Here is a 14,988-nt window from a genome sequence, read left to right as displayed (position 1 = left end):
TAATTGAGTTACATATTTAAGCAGTTCCGTCTGTCTGTCTGTTTCTCTTCCTGTAACCCATCCATTCCATACTTTAGTCACAATTGTAAGGATAGGGGTTCATGAGCCACGGCTGCGTCCTTCCAAGCCCTGGTATTGGCCTATATCCAGATATCTGAGTTGAATTTTTTTTAAGGCTACGTCCAGGCCAGTCCTGAACCTGAGCCATATTGGCTATCTGGATATCTGGGTAGGTTATCCATCCTCTAAGGCTACATCCAGCCCAGCTGTGGCCTTGAGCCATATGGTCTATCGCAACATTACTGGGTTGTTCTGCACACAAAGCTGCCTCAATATTAGTATAAGTATTACCATGGGGACCAGTTAATTGCCTAGTATTTATGATATTTCTAAACCAACTCATTTTATAATTGCTCTTATTCATACAAGTTACTTGAGTAGCTACTAATTTTAAAAGATATTAAGTAGGTAGACGAAACCGAGCAATTTTTCAGCTTTAAATAGATGATAAAAATTAAATGAATTATTAATGAACTTGCCGTGCGTTGTATATCGATATGGATTAAATTGATCATTCTGTAAGAAATAGTTGCTACTAATGATGGTAAAAGAAAGTACGTAGGAACAAATGTTTAGTTAGGTTGGCAAATATGCGTAAACTGTGAGTCTAAATTTTGGTATACTTGTTTAATGGTAACAAACCACAAGGAGAAAATTAATCTCTTCTTTTAAGGCACACTGCTACTGGAACCAGCGGATGTATGATTTATAGCATCGGAGAGAAGGAAAATGGTCCAAGATTTGCTATATTCTGGCACTTAACTAAAATAAATTTTAAATTCATGGTATAATTAGATTCATTGTACGGTCGGTGCCGTACAACATGATTCACTCCGATCCTTGGTTCAGAATTAAATTTTTATTCAACGGGGAAAGGGTATCTGGAAGCTAATGGCTACTACGATCCAACCTGGGCTAACCACGTGTACACGGAGGACAGAGATTTTAAGATAGTACGTAACAAAATAAAGTACTAATACTTACAAGGGAAACTGAAGTACTGTCACACCTCGATTTCCTTTCCAACAGGATTAATCGATAGATAAATTAGTGAAACTTAAACTTTGTTATAGAACATGGGGTGCAAAATCACGTTTCCGCGAAATATTTGGCAAGAGCTAAACCAAAACGTGCATTTTTCAAATGCTTTTCACGCAGCCAGCAGCCTAGTGAAGCCTAGTGATTAAACCTTAAAACTATGTACGTAGCTACATAAAGTTATATCATGCAAACGACCACTACTTAATATTTATGAAACTTTACATATTTGCATATTAAACTTTGCACATTTTACATGTGTAAAATGTCACATTTCTTCACTGTCATTGAAAGTCAAGAACATTTTGCTACGTTTACACAGTCACCGGGTAATCATAGGTCTAAATAAAGGTGATTTTTAAAATCCCCGTCATAAAGTACATCTACGACGATCACACTTCACATTTGTCCGAGATTTGTACATTTGTTTGAAATATGCACATTTTACTCATTGCATAAACAGTGTCAAACTAATGGTGGTTTTTTAAATCTCCACCATAAATAACGTGTAAGACCGTCACACCAAAAATAGGATATTTAAAATAGGATTTTAGTATACAGGATACTAAACAAGCATAATACACGTGTCTAAAATGTGAGTATTACGTGCGTAAAATTTTTATTCAAATAATACTCACATTTTACACATGTGTATTATGCTTCTTTTATGCTTCTGAATTACACGAGTAATAGCTTACTATTAGACGCATCTGGATGCTTTTATGCGCATTTTAGTTGCAAAATTTCCTTCCAATCGACGCGGATTTTAGCTGTGTGCCAGTTCTTATTGGGGAGAGAGAATGTGTGTATGGTGTCGTGCATATTCCACTGGGATTAGGAACCTTCCCAGAATTTTCACAAATGTTCCCGGCAGCTAAGAGTGCAGATTATTTTACACAGAAAATCAATACAAATACATGTATAAAATTCTGACTCAGAAAAACTCTTCTAACTTTCTGTCGCCAGCGATCAGGAAACCAATTATTTTGCATCAAATAACATTTTAGGAAAGGCATACGACAAAATATTCAAAACTTTCCCGATCGGTGGCGGCGGATGTTTAAATTGGGTTTCAGAAATGCATTTAAAACTCTTTTATTTTTAGAATTTTGAGACGCTGAAAACATTATGTGCAACTAATCTACGGATAAGATCTTTGTAAATTACGACTAATAGCCAACATTTGCAGTTTTTGTAATACTTAAGAATTTTGGTCGGTGTGATTTTTTTCAAACGGAATATTCCAGTAAATTTTCAACATAAATTAAGGCAGGAAAACGCGTCAAACTTAAATTTTTGTGTCTCATCATTTTTTAAAAATTATGGGCAATTTCATGCCCGCCTCGATTTGATAGTTTCTCTTTGTATAAGCCTCCTACACTTTGAAATGTATTTTAAAAATTAAAACAACCTGTCAATCATCGGTCTGGCAATGCTAAAGAGGGAGCCCTCACACTCTTAGAAATAGGGTTACGATTATAACCAAAAAGTAAACGTATGTGACTCTTCCGCCGTGGTTATGAATTTGCCATCAAGTGGTTACAATTGTCACCGACTAATTATAAAGTTTCACCGACTTGGTATTAAATTTTCACCAGAACTAATAAATTTATAACCAGTTGGTGACAAATTCATAACCACAACGGTGGAGTCAAATACGTTTATTTTTTGGTTATAATCGTAACCCCATTTCTAATATTGCACAGAGTCCGTTCTCTGTGTTGAAGATCCACTCATCACCACCAGAGTTATATGTTGAGATGGACTGTAATGGATTGCAAACCAGATTTATAATCTGACATCCAATGACGTTAAAGGATTAAATTTTCATTTTTTTTCACTGAGACCGAAAAAATTTGTTCTGAGATTATGTGTATAACCCTAAATAATCACACTGGGCGTTAAAACTTGTTTTATTGAAATTTTGGATAATGAAAATTTTGGTAACAATTTTAGATGAAAGTCATAATGAAAATTTTGATGACAATTTTGGATGAAAGTCATAATGAAAATTTTGATGACAATTTTGGATGAAAGTCATAATGAAAATTTTGATGACAATTTTGGATGAAAGTCATAATGATAATTTTGATGACAATTTTGGATGAGAGTCATAATAAAAATTTTGATGACAATTTTGGATGAAGGTCATAATGAAAATTTTGATGAAAATTTGGTGAAAATTTGAATGTAAATTTCGATGAAACTTTGTTATTGAGAAAAGGAAGCTTGCGTCGGGAAAAGGTCACTGCCTTGCTACGCCTTCCATTATTAAGTTGGCGTGTCAATGGGTCCCCAATCGCCTATTTTGATCAATATGAAATTCAACACGAAAAATTATGTTTGCAAGTGCTATTTTATGTCATGAGTATGAATTGTACCTGGAGCTCCACTGTATCGTTACCTTCCCTAAGTTAGAAGATGGTTCTGATCCGACCAGTGCTGGGGGTCATCAAAGTCGGATGTACAGACTAAAAGTCGGATTTTTGAATATTTTATATATAAAATCCATGCAAACATATTTTTTCCGAATTTACATCAGTTTTGAAAATTGACAAACCTTAATTTCGGGGGTTAGTGGCAACGAGGGGTTTACGGAAGTTACTGTCAAAAAGAGGTTAAGATACAGGAATGTTTGTTGTAAATGTGGCCAAAATGGCACTGTGAAAATTGTTAACATTATTGACACATCGGTCAATATTTGGTTGATTATTTTAATTATTTTAATAATAACACCACAATTTTACTCGACGGCCATGTGGTGTGGCACTTCAACGCTAAATACATATCTTACAACGGATTCGAAATGTTTACACACTCTAATTATATGAATACATATATATATGACCCTGGGTTGAATGCCAGTTAAATTATTAAATACTTAATTCAGAATGACAGAGGGTAGCAACCTCAGAGATGCATAAGCTTGGTAAAAGTTGTCATTTATTCTCTATGAAAAATTTTACAAGTGCACAAATCTGTCTATGGCTATGTGTGCATAAGCTACAAAAGTAGTAACAAATATGTGCAAAATGCTACTATTTCAGTTGTCTTAACCCTGTATTTTTCCCTTGGTCATGGATGAACGTGCCCTTAACGAAGTCAACGTGCAAAGTTATAATAAAATATAAAGCTTACTAAAATAAATGCAATATTTCTAAACATATAGTATTTCCCCTAGGTTTCCCATAAAGGGAAAGTCACGAAAAACTGAAAAACAAGGGCTAAGTTCAATAAAGCATTAAACAAGATATTAGGGACTTCCAAGTTTGTCAAAAAAATCGCGTTTTTCGCTTTCCCCAACTTTTTCGTATCTTGTACATATACAAAAAAGCAGAAAAAAACGATTTTTTTGACAAACTTGGAAGTGCTGTTGAAGAAGAATTATGGCAACTGCTTACAACGCGGGTTTCCAAAAACATAATGAAAGTTGTATTTTTGTTCTAAACTGAAACATATGCGCTCAAAAATGAAACCAGAAATGAAACGACTATTATCAGGCCGATGTTGTGAAAAAAATTACCACGACCACCATTCCAACTTGCAGTTTCACAACATGTCGACTTATAAGCCGTCCAGGGGCAGCCCCACTCGACCCCTTTTCCCCTTGCAGTCATAACATACCCCCGACGACACTCGGCCTCTCCGCTGTTCGTGCAAGTCGTATTGTAACAGTGGCCCAGTTGGCGGGAGTCAGAGCAACAATACAGCTTCGTATCTAGGCTACTGCTGCACCCCTGGTTACCCCGAGACTGTTCCCTGTACCCGTTGGGACACCGGACCGAGTAGGTGGACTCGCACAGGGTATCGATACACTCGGGGAGGAGATCTTGACGACAGCACATCATCCTCTCCCGACCGCTTGCACAAGCTGTTAAAATTTTGAAAATTTTGAAAATTTTTGAGGGAACATTTAAACCTAAAATTTTTTTATAACCAACTTTTTCTGTCAGTAAACATTTCTCTGTAAGATAACGGACATCTGGGGTATTGTTGACAGTCTGAAAATAGACAACCTTCCGGTGTTCCGCGGGATTGTTGTTGGTCTAAAAAAGAAAATTTAAAATAATCACAAACCTGTTTCCGTAGAATTATATATTTTTCTTTGAAAAAAAAATTCACCCCGTGTAGAAAACCCGTCTCTTCTTCCGGCAAATTGGAAATCATTGTTTCCCGGGCGACAACAGGTTTTTCGCGACATTCGCCAGTCACACTCGTTCTGTCCTGATGAGGGGATATTTCCCTCTAAAAATCCGGTTGCGCAGGTCGGATTATCTGCACATGCGTTTTGTAACAGGTGGGGAGTTGGCCATCCGCGCAGCAGTGGAGTCTCTGCTCGTTCCCGTTTCCTCGACAGGCGCCCGGCTCCCGGCTCCATTCCCGGTAACCGGTGGGACACCTTAGGTTCGTGGCAGACTGGCAGGAGGTATCGTAACACGGCGGAAGTTGACCGGGACGACAGCAAAGTTTTCGTTCTCGGCCTTGTGTACAATCTGAAAATAAAAAGGGGGTAATTGGGTTTGCAGAAGTGTAAAAATTCTATAAAACCCGGAGAAAAATTTTTCTCACAACTTTTGTCCGTTGATAATTCATACGAATGTGTCCCTGGGCATCGTGGCGAATAAGTTTCGCAATTAGTGTATTGACAAGACTCGGAGCGGAAATCGGAGCCACCTACATATAAAAAATTAGGAAAATCAAGATTTTCAATTTTTCGAGACATTTAATGGTAAATTGTTTGTTTTTTGAAAAAAATTCTGAAATTTTACCCTGATAATTCTGTTGCTGATTATAATTATTATTTTGGTTTGGATAACTATTTTGGTAATTACGATCATAATTTGGTTGATTATTTTGAAACGGGTTGTTTCCTTGTGTAAAGGGATTCTGATTTTGAAGGTTTTGCTCAGATCTACAACAAGTCCGCATGTCCAAGTGGGGTGGACACTCCCAACCGGCCCCTTTCCAATAAGCGACCTGACTATACCCGCCTGGACATTGGTTTGAAATATCTCCCGCGGGGGAGCACGTGGTGTTGAAGCACTGCGGGAGATGGCCGTCTATGCAGCAGTGCAGCGTGTGCTCGTCCCTGCGCCCACACTGCGCCGCGCCGCGGCTCCATTCTCGGTAGCCGTTGAGACGAGGGCGAAGGGCCGGCGCAGGGGGTGTGGTAGCAGAGCGGCGTGCGGCCAGGGGAGCAGCAATATTTCTTCTCACGGCCACCAGGACACGCTGGGGGAAAGGTAACAGTTTTAACGAAATAATTAATTGGGAATATTTATTGGAAGGGGTGACGACAGGGTGCATAAACTTTTTGGTTTTTCCGTGGTTTCTCCTAAGGGGATGATGCAAGGATGAAAATTGTCATTCAAAAATTTAAAGTTGGGGAATTGCATGCAATTTGATATGCGGTTGACAACAAAATTAAAGGGAAAATTTCATGCAATTCCCCAACTTTCAATTTTTGAATGACAATTTTGAATGACATCCTTGCATCATCCACTTAGGAGAAACCACGGACAACCAAAAAGTTTATGCAGCCTGGGCTGAGTAGTATGAGTTTACCGGCTATGAAATAAATTGTAAATTGGGGCTTAAAATTTGATTGAATTTTTAATAATTAGAACCTCTTTTGGACCCTAACTTCAAAGCCCTTGTTGCCATTTACCTCAGAATTTGAGTTTTGTTAATGTTCAAAAATCACACGAATTCGAAAAAAATAAAAATTCCATATGTTTACATGGAGTTGATATAGAAAATATTCAAAAATTCGGCTGAAAGAATTCGACTTTTCACCATGGTGTTTGTCATTTATTGTCAATTTTCTACTTTCATGTTAGTTGACAATGGAAAATTTCTCTTTATCATATTTGGTCTCTAAGGAACTTGGTTTAAAATACACGATATGGGATAATTTTAATTGTTTGAAATGCATGTAATTTTTCTGTTTTGAAAAAGTGTGTTTTGCATTGTCACATAAGCAAAGAAAATATGTATAGGTCTCAAAATTAATGCAAAATTCCAGTTTTTTTTAGTCAGGTACAAATTGAAAATTTTAAATTTTGACGGTGCAGTACACACATTTGTGTAGTATTTTATTTTCCCTTGAGGACGAAATACACAAATGTGTGTAATTTTACATTTAATCTTTACAACCAAAATAGATGACAAAATTGAAAAATGGATTAACTTAATTGTAAAATGTGGAAAAATTCGTGGTAAGAAGTGGACTTTTTTAACCTGAACTTTTTCTGCATCAAGGCCATCCACAAAAGTGGATTTTTCGAGTGTTTCGACTTTTTTTAAATTTTGAGTTTTGCAATTCTAAAATAAATCAGTCCATAACGACTTTTCAAATAATTTAATTTAGTAACAAAAAGGTTAAGTAGGAAATAACGGACAATACGATGATAGTGAAGTGTAACCCTCCGATTTGGCTGAAATTTTAAAATTGTGTGGTCCAAATCAATACAACCAACGTTTCTTGGGACAGTTTGTGCGATGGTTGGAATTTGTCGAAATATTTGACCTCAAATTTGAAAAACGGACGACTTTTTGATTGGGTTTGCTTCCTCCGCTTGGTAAAAATCACCCCTTTTTCAACTTTTATCTCAAATATTTTGACCAATTCCCACCATCGCACAAACTGTCCCAAGAAACGTTGGTTGTATTGATTTGGACCACACAATTTTAAAATGTCCCCCAGATCCCAGGGTTACACTTTACACCATCCCCTTATGAATTTTTTTAGTAATCGGGTTTAATACTAAACAAAATATTTTTCTCACTGTATCGCTCCGTGTAAAGTTCCATCCATCCATGCGGACATTTTGCGTAGGAATCACAATTTGTTAAACTGCATTCTTCCACATGCTGCGAATTCGGGGTATTTCCCGACCCATCAAAATACTGTTGACCTCCTATTCCCGCAACAAGGATACTTAGCAGGACAAAAAACACGGTCACCAAGTGTTTCACGGACTAACAAAAATACGAAATTTTGTAAGTTAAAAATTAAGCCGATATATTTATGTAAATGTTACCGTTGTCATTTCCATCAAATTTATAGTTCCCCCGTTCAATTGACTAAATATCGCATTCCGTTTGATTTCCACGAAATATTTATTTAATGTTAATTATGTATTTATAAAGAGCACAAAATAATACTGCTGGCGACTACGTGACTTTGTGTGCGAGAGGATAAAAAAACTTTTGCTTTTGTGACATGTGTGCAAAATTTCTCTCTATATCCAACCAGTTTTTATTAGAATATGTGTATGTATCTGGATGTGAGGATGCATGCTGGTAAATATTTATAAAGGTGAGTAATTGTTTATCCCTCGTTGTACACACTTCCTTCGTTGCCAGGTAACCAGCCCCACAATAAAAAGAGCATAACAGAGTCAAAGTAGTGATGATGGGATGAGTGTGCGTTGGGAGGCAAAAAATACAGGTTTGGGAACGTGCATATATTACGTCGTCATTTTAAAGGTTTTGATGGACTATCTTGCCCTTGTTAAAATTCCCTGTCCCTTAATGTTTACGTTGGGTGGGTGGGTGCTACAATTTTTGATGACGTAACACATGGATGGCCCCTATGCAAACCTGTGAATATGTGTAATTTTGACGCATTTTCTTCTGCCAGGTTTCATAATGAGAGGAGGGGGATGTTATGAATTGGATTTTGATTAATTGACCCGTGGCCCCGTGTTGCGTATCCTCTAATGCTTACATTATGCTAATGCTTAATATTAATAAGTGATGTATGTTCCCACGTGAAAACTATTTTGATTTGATTTGATTTGATAACCTTTATTCACGTGTCAATAGAGATCAATTCATTACAAATTGGTTTACACACCATGACACAATTATAGCTAATTCTCTATATTAAGCACATAACTAATTCTCTATAGGCATTTAACTAACTAAACTCACTCCTTAATAATAGAAATTTTCGTCATTACGTTTAGTAATTAACCATTCGCGACACAATTGTGTGAATTTTGGATAACTCAAATTCCCATCCCAATCACGTGGCAAAGAGTTCCAAAGTTTAATTGAGCGGTAATTAATACTTTTCTGCGCAAATGTAGTTCTCGTTGTGCGAAGGGTTAACAAAGGGAACGTACGTCTGTTTGAAGATACTGATTTCAGATGTAATAGGTTCTTAAATGCATACTTAAATAGTCCACCCATTCGGATAACGAATGTAACGACCTAAAAAGTTTATTACAAACGGTGTATTCATAATTTCTATAAAACATGCTAAAATTATGTAACCCATTTCGTATTAAAATATAATTGGTTAATCACGACTAAAATAATGGACATTAATATTTTGTAAATTCTAGAAAATTTTAACCTCTGTTGGAATTTAATATGAATGCATTTTTCTTAACAAGTTTTATAAACGTGAAGAAATTGTGGTCATAATTTTTTATTAAATTAATTTAAGCAACTGAATTAATAATATTTATTTAATATAGTTATAAAGCGCCTTCTTTTTCAGATTGTCACCGATTGGAAATAAGATTTAACTATTTTATTCCTTCTATATTTTTGCAATTTTGTTAGCCATGATCTCCACCGTTTCATTGATTCGTAGCATCGTTTCGACGCCAATTCGTAATTCTAGGGGAAATTTGGTGGATCGATTTCCCCTCTATAATAACGCGTTATTTGGCATTTTGCAAGGAATGGTTCATTTAAATTTTCTCGTGCTGGGAGGTTATAAAAAATGGGTCGTTTTCTTCTTAGGGAGTTCAGCAATGTTTTTGTTGTGATGAGTAAAATAAATGTTATTACTTACCATAAAGAAAACATATAGAAGTAGAGTCGCGAATCCAAATTTTGAAATTTATTGTCTCGTCTCTACTTTTATTTTTTTTAATTCAATAAATTTAAAAAAAAAGTTTCTTTTTAAACAATGTTGAGAAAAAGGGGTCGAATTTCTTGGAAAACTTAACTGGGAGAAAGAGCTTTAATTGTTTGTCAATTCTGCAGATTTGAGTTAGCACAACAATTTATAATTTACAATTGTATTTTTTACAGGTATCAGCAAATATGTCTCCATTGCGGTTTATAAGTATTTGGCAGGGTATGCTACCCCGGATTTTTGGGGGTATTGGGGTTTTGGGGTAGCAAATATGAGCAGCGCCCAAGGGTAGTCGGGATTTTCAAATTTTGTAAAGTATGGTAACTCGGCTTTACTACAACTCTATAACTAAATAAGTTACTAAAATTGAATTAATAACCTTATTTTAATTGAATTAATAACCTTATTTTATGTTAATTTTAACTTTGTTGCGAAATTGCTGGTTGTTTTGCAACTGAATTCACGATGCATTGGGTCAACTTACCTCCAAAATCCTTACTACCCCGACTACTCGCGAACCCCAGGTAAAAGCCCTAGGTATGGGTTTTCAATGGCAAAACCCGGGGTTTTCCTGACCCTGGTATTTGGACCTCTCTTGTCGAAAACATGTCTCCCCTGGAAGGTACGACTGGCGTTTCCGCGTCCTTGGCTGGACTCTCCGTCTTTGTTTTCTTTATGCTACATGGAATTGGAATTTCGAGATTTTGGCAAGTTTTATTTATGAAATTTTAACCATGCATAAACATAAGAAAGAACATTTCCAGCAAATTTCATTAAAAAAATATTAGTCAAAAGAAGGCTAGATTAGTATTGGTCCAAAATGGTGAGGAATGTTATCAAATCGTGGATAGAAATTATTACAGAGTTGAATTTCATTTTTAACGTTTTAATTGGCAAATTTACCACAAATTTATTTCGAGTGTATTTTCCTGAACCTCTTGTCAGTTAAATACCTCATATGACGTATTTATTTCAAAACATGTCCCCAAGAGACCAAATACGTGATGTCACATATAAAAAAATCCCTTGCATACCAAATATATACATATCTGCATATTTTTTCAAAAATGCAGATCTCACAAAATTTATGCAATACCAATGTTTCTTTGGTAATTTGTGGAAAACTCGATGGTAAAAGGTTGGATTTTTTGGATTTTTTTCTTCACAAATTTTTGAATTTTCCCCAAACCGACCAATGTTAAAAAGTGGAGTCTTCGTGATTTTCTTCAAAACACTCAAACCTTTGGAAACTTCACTTGGTGATCATATCCACTAAATATCTCAATTTTTGAAATTTTGAATTTTGTTGAATGAGTCACCAGCAGTAGAATGTCCAAAATTTCACAAATTTCAAAAATGTTGATATATCTACTGGATGTATAAGGATATGGATATGGTATAAGTACGTATAAGGATATGGTAGCAGGTAAATGTAGTTTCTCGGTAAGACATAATGTGCGTATTTGTCCACTAATGAATGTTGATAGTTTATCGTCGCAAATTTATCGAAAGTCGGTTAAATTTCGTACGATAAGTTATGGAACAATTTGCCGAGAGATCTGGATGTAAGGAATATGTCTTATAACAAATTTAAACAATTTTTATGTGATGACATGCTTAAATAATAAAGAGTAATGTGCAGTATAAATTTTTAGATATAGTTTACAGTTAGTTAAACATAATTGTTTATCTTGTGTAAGAGCATGGTTTGTAACTGTGAACTGGTTAGACACTTGAATAAAGCTTCAATAAATAAATCAATCAATCAATTAATCGATACTTATTACTATGCAAAACAGTTTGTTCGACTCTAAATTTAGTCAGTAATCACGACACGAGGCAAGTTTATCTTTCCACATTTCGTAACACCTCGAGTGTTGGAAATTCCGTGAGTTCACCTCAAAATCAGTGTTATCCTAATTAATTATTAATGTACTTAATTAGGACACCAAAAAAATGTCTCTAATTAATTACATTAATAATTAATTAGAGACATTTTTTACCAAAGTAATTAATAATTATGAACTAGTTACTCTGATACTATTTAGTAAATTACAATTACCAAAATTCTCATTAATTTTATGCGATATTTTCGTAAATGTGAAAATTTGCGAGATTTGCAGTTGTTATACGCGTTTCCACATGCATAGTCAATAGGAAATATATTTATATGTTAATTTGCCAGAATGAACACATCATTCGCACTTCGACATTCAATTGAAATTAGAAGTATTTGTTGAAGTTGTTCTTATTACGTGAGTTATTATGAGGATAAGGCATAAAATTATGAAAATTATCCTGTAAATTTGTAAACCACCCGACTTATCACAACTATTATATTATACACTGCTGAATTTCAATTATGCATATTTCTGTATTTGCATTTTGATCTGCGATGAAGTTTTCGTTACAAGAATGGTACACTTTTATCAAGCTGGTATAATTTATGAAGGCGTCAGTGATGTTATTTATTTCGATAAATAATAGAAAATTTGGTATAATTAACTTAATTAATTACTAGTGAAGTAATTACGCTTGTTGAGTAATTAAAAATTAAGCAATTGATTATTTTCTTTAAAAGATATGTAATTAGTTATAATATAAAGTAATTATACAACCCTGCTCAAAATGAATATACCCCTTTAGCCCGCAATATAAACCTTTGCACAACAAAATTTCCACCCACTTGTACCATAATTGTTGCCAGGTTCAGTTCAACTTCAACTTTAGAAAAAGAAAACACTTCAACCATGACAAAATCCGAGCACTCAATTTACATGACAATTTTCTCACTTATTCTACTTTCATCTTATTCATTAGGACAAGAAATTTGTTCCGACGAGTCGCGCTTCTGGCCGCATCATAATTGTTCCCTGTACTACGAATGTGTCGTCGAAGGGGATCCCATCATACGACAATGCCCACCCGATTTATACTGGAGTGACCCAATTTCTGCTTGCAATCTTCCCGAGAATGTGCCAGAGTGTGGGGGAGGGACGAGGTATGTACCACCTATTTACAATGCGTAGGCATGGAGTGATTTTCTCAGATTTTTCCGGATAAATTTTAAATTGTTCACCACCAAAAATAAGCAGACCCGTATTTTTGCATTTTCCAGAATGCATCCGTTTTGACGCTCTGCGGGATTTTCAAAAAAATTTCAAGTCCAAAATGACCTCCGAAACCATATAAATATTCGAATTTAAAAAAATTCGAGTTTTTCAAAGTTTCATGGCTTTATTAATTTCTCATAACTCAGAATAACTCGGATGATATAAAATTGATTTTGAAAAATTTTGACATTTTTATGCATTTTCTGAGTTAGGAACAATTAAAAAATCTTTGATATTTTGTAAAATTCAAATTTTTATATTGCTTAGGAGTTCATTTAGGATGTTTTCGAATTTTTGAAATGGGGCCAAAGTTCGAGAAGTTATAGCGTGTTCAAAACCTATGATTTTGGCTTGATTCTTTTCAAAATCCTCCTAATCGCCAAAACGGAAAATGCAAAAATGCGGGTCTTGGTAGTGAACAATTTGAAATTAATCCGGGAAAAATGTGAGAAAATCACTTCATTCCTTCGCATTGGTAGTATTTTAACCGTGTCAAGATTTTGAATTTTTGATTTTTCCATTACAGGCCACCAATTACAACGACCACAACCCCAACGACTCCCCTACCAACGACAACAACCCGCCCAACAACTACCCGACCAACGACAACAACACGCCCACCAACAACACCCACAACCACACTCCCCACGACACCCTCAACCACAACGCGTCCTACAACGACAACAACTACAACAACGCGTCGACCTTGTCCCTCTGATTGCAATAGTGATAGTCAGTGTTGCACATCGGGTGGATGTTACCTAGGCAACTGTGTAAGTTCTTAAATAATTCGGTGTAAATTTTGACTCGATTTTTTTTCTTAATTAGGTTGGGTGTCGCACGATCGGGGTAACTTGCCAGCATGATTCCCAATGTTGTGCATCTGGGGGGTGTTACACAAATAAATGCGTATTCAGACAATAATTCCCACTGAAATTGAGTATCCCGACCAAAATATTATAATTTTATTTTCAGATTTCATGCAGAACTTTGGGAATGACGTGTCAAAGTAGTAGTCAATGTTGTGGGGGACGATGTGCACTTGCGGGTCGTTGCGTGAGTAGTTTAAAAATTTAAAAATTTATTTCCTATAAATTACTCCGATTCTGCTAATGTTTGATTCGGAATTCTTGAAACAGGCATAAAAAATGAACACACAGTTTCACTTATGAGAGAATTACAGGACGGGGTCCGAGATGAAGTTTAAAAATGTAAAAAATAATGTGAAGTTTGTGTAATTCAATGAATAAAAATGGTTGTTGAATAAATATGACTCAAAATAATTTTAATTAATTAATTTTAATATGATTAAACATTGATATCCAAAATTATATTTGTGAACATTTTCATATTGCACGAAATTTAATGAGACAAGAAATTACTGATATTTACCCGATAAGCTAAAATCTACGGAGAATTTGCGGTCTATTACTTTCCAAAATTTAAGTTTTGACATAATAATTTGATATAACAATTTTACATAATAATCCAATATAAAATTGGGTAGAATTTAAATGCACAGTCGATAATAAGAACTTGCTTATGATGTCAGTGGAAGTTAGTCATACTCGGTAAGATAATTTTATCAGCATTTGCCAACAAACAGAGCTGATAAACTGCTCTCAGATTCATGCATACATAAGGGTTCGGAAAAACCCAGGGTTTTAATCAAAAATAATAAACCCCACGGGTTTTAATGGATCTTGCCATGTTAAGTGGGTTTTACTTGGGTTTTATTGGGTTTTATTGGGTTTTATTGGGTTTTATTGGGTTTTATTGGGTTTTATTATCTATATTATAATTTCGAAAAGTCCGTCCCGTGAAATTTTCCGTGACATTCCTGCGTTCTGATTGGCTGCTGGGTTTCTGTATCTGCCAATCAGAGCACGAGTCGATTTT

General features: G+C 35.3%; 1 protein-coding gene and 1 long non-coding RNA gene across 4 annotated transcripts; one reads left to right on the top strand and one right to left on the bottom strand.

Annotated features, from left to right (window-relative positions):
• Positions 1-3,245: 3,245 nt before the first annotated feature.
• On the bottom strand, positions 3,246-8,400 carry LOC110855371. Of its 3 annotated transcripts, XR_004835948.1 has the most exons (9): positions 8,142-8,400; positions 7,887-8,079; positions 5,868-6,330; positions 5,668-5,772; positions 5,221-5,591; positions 5,040-5,144; positions 3,659-4,969; positions 3,480-3,569; positions 3,246-3,401 (listed from the first exon to the last, which is right to left on the bottom strand). It is a non-coding gene; the product is annotated as an uncharacterized LOC110855371 (long non-coding RNA). The 3 variants fall into 3 exon arrangements; XR_004835947.1 differs by having other exon boundaries at positions 3,480-4,969; XR_004835946.1 differs by having other exon boundaries at positions 3,246-3,569; positions 8,142-8,399.
• Positions 8,401-12,641: 4,241 nt separating this feature from the next.
• LOC110855389 (integumentary mucin C.1) lies at positions 12,642-14,357 on the top strand. The gene is made up of 5 exons (XM_022103819.2): positions 12,642-12,977; positions 13,616-13,862; positions 13,918-13,998; positions 14,065-14,145; positions 14,229-14,357. The coding sequence occupies exons 1-5, from the start codon at positions 12,727-12,729 to the stop codon at positions 14,232-14,234; spliced, it is 666 nt and encodes a 221-aa protein (XP_021959511.1). The 5' UTR covers positions 12,642-12,726; the 3' UTR covers positions 14,235-14,357.
• Positions 14,358-14,988: the final 631 nt, after the last annotated feature.

Source organism: Folsomia candida, unplaced genomic scaffold, assembly GCF_002217175.1.
Source record: "Folsomia candida strain VU population unplaced genomic scaffold, ASM221717v1 Fcan01_Sc012, whole genome shotgun sequence".
NCBI lineage: Eukaryota > Metazoa > Arthropoda > Collembola > Entomobryomorpha > Isotomidae > Folsomia > Folsomia candida.
The sequence above is the reverse complement of the archived record's forward strand: the minus strand, read 5'-3'. Positions and strand labels throughout refer to the sequence as shown.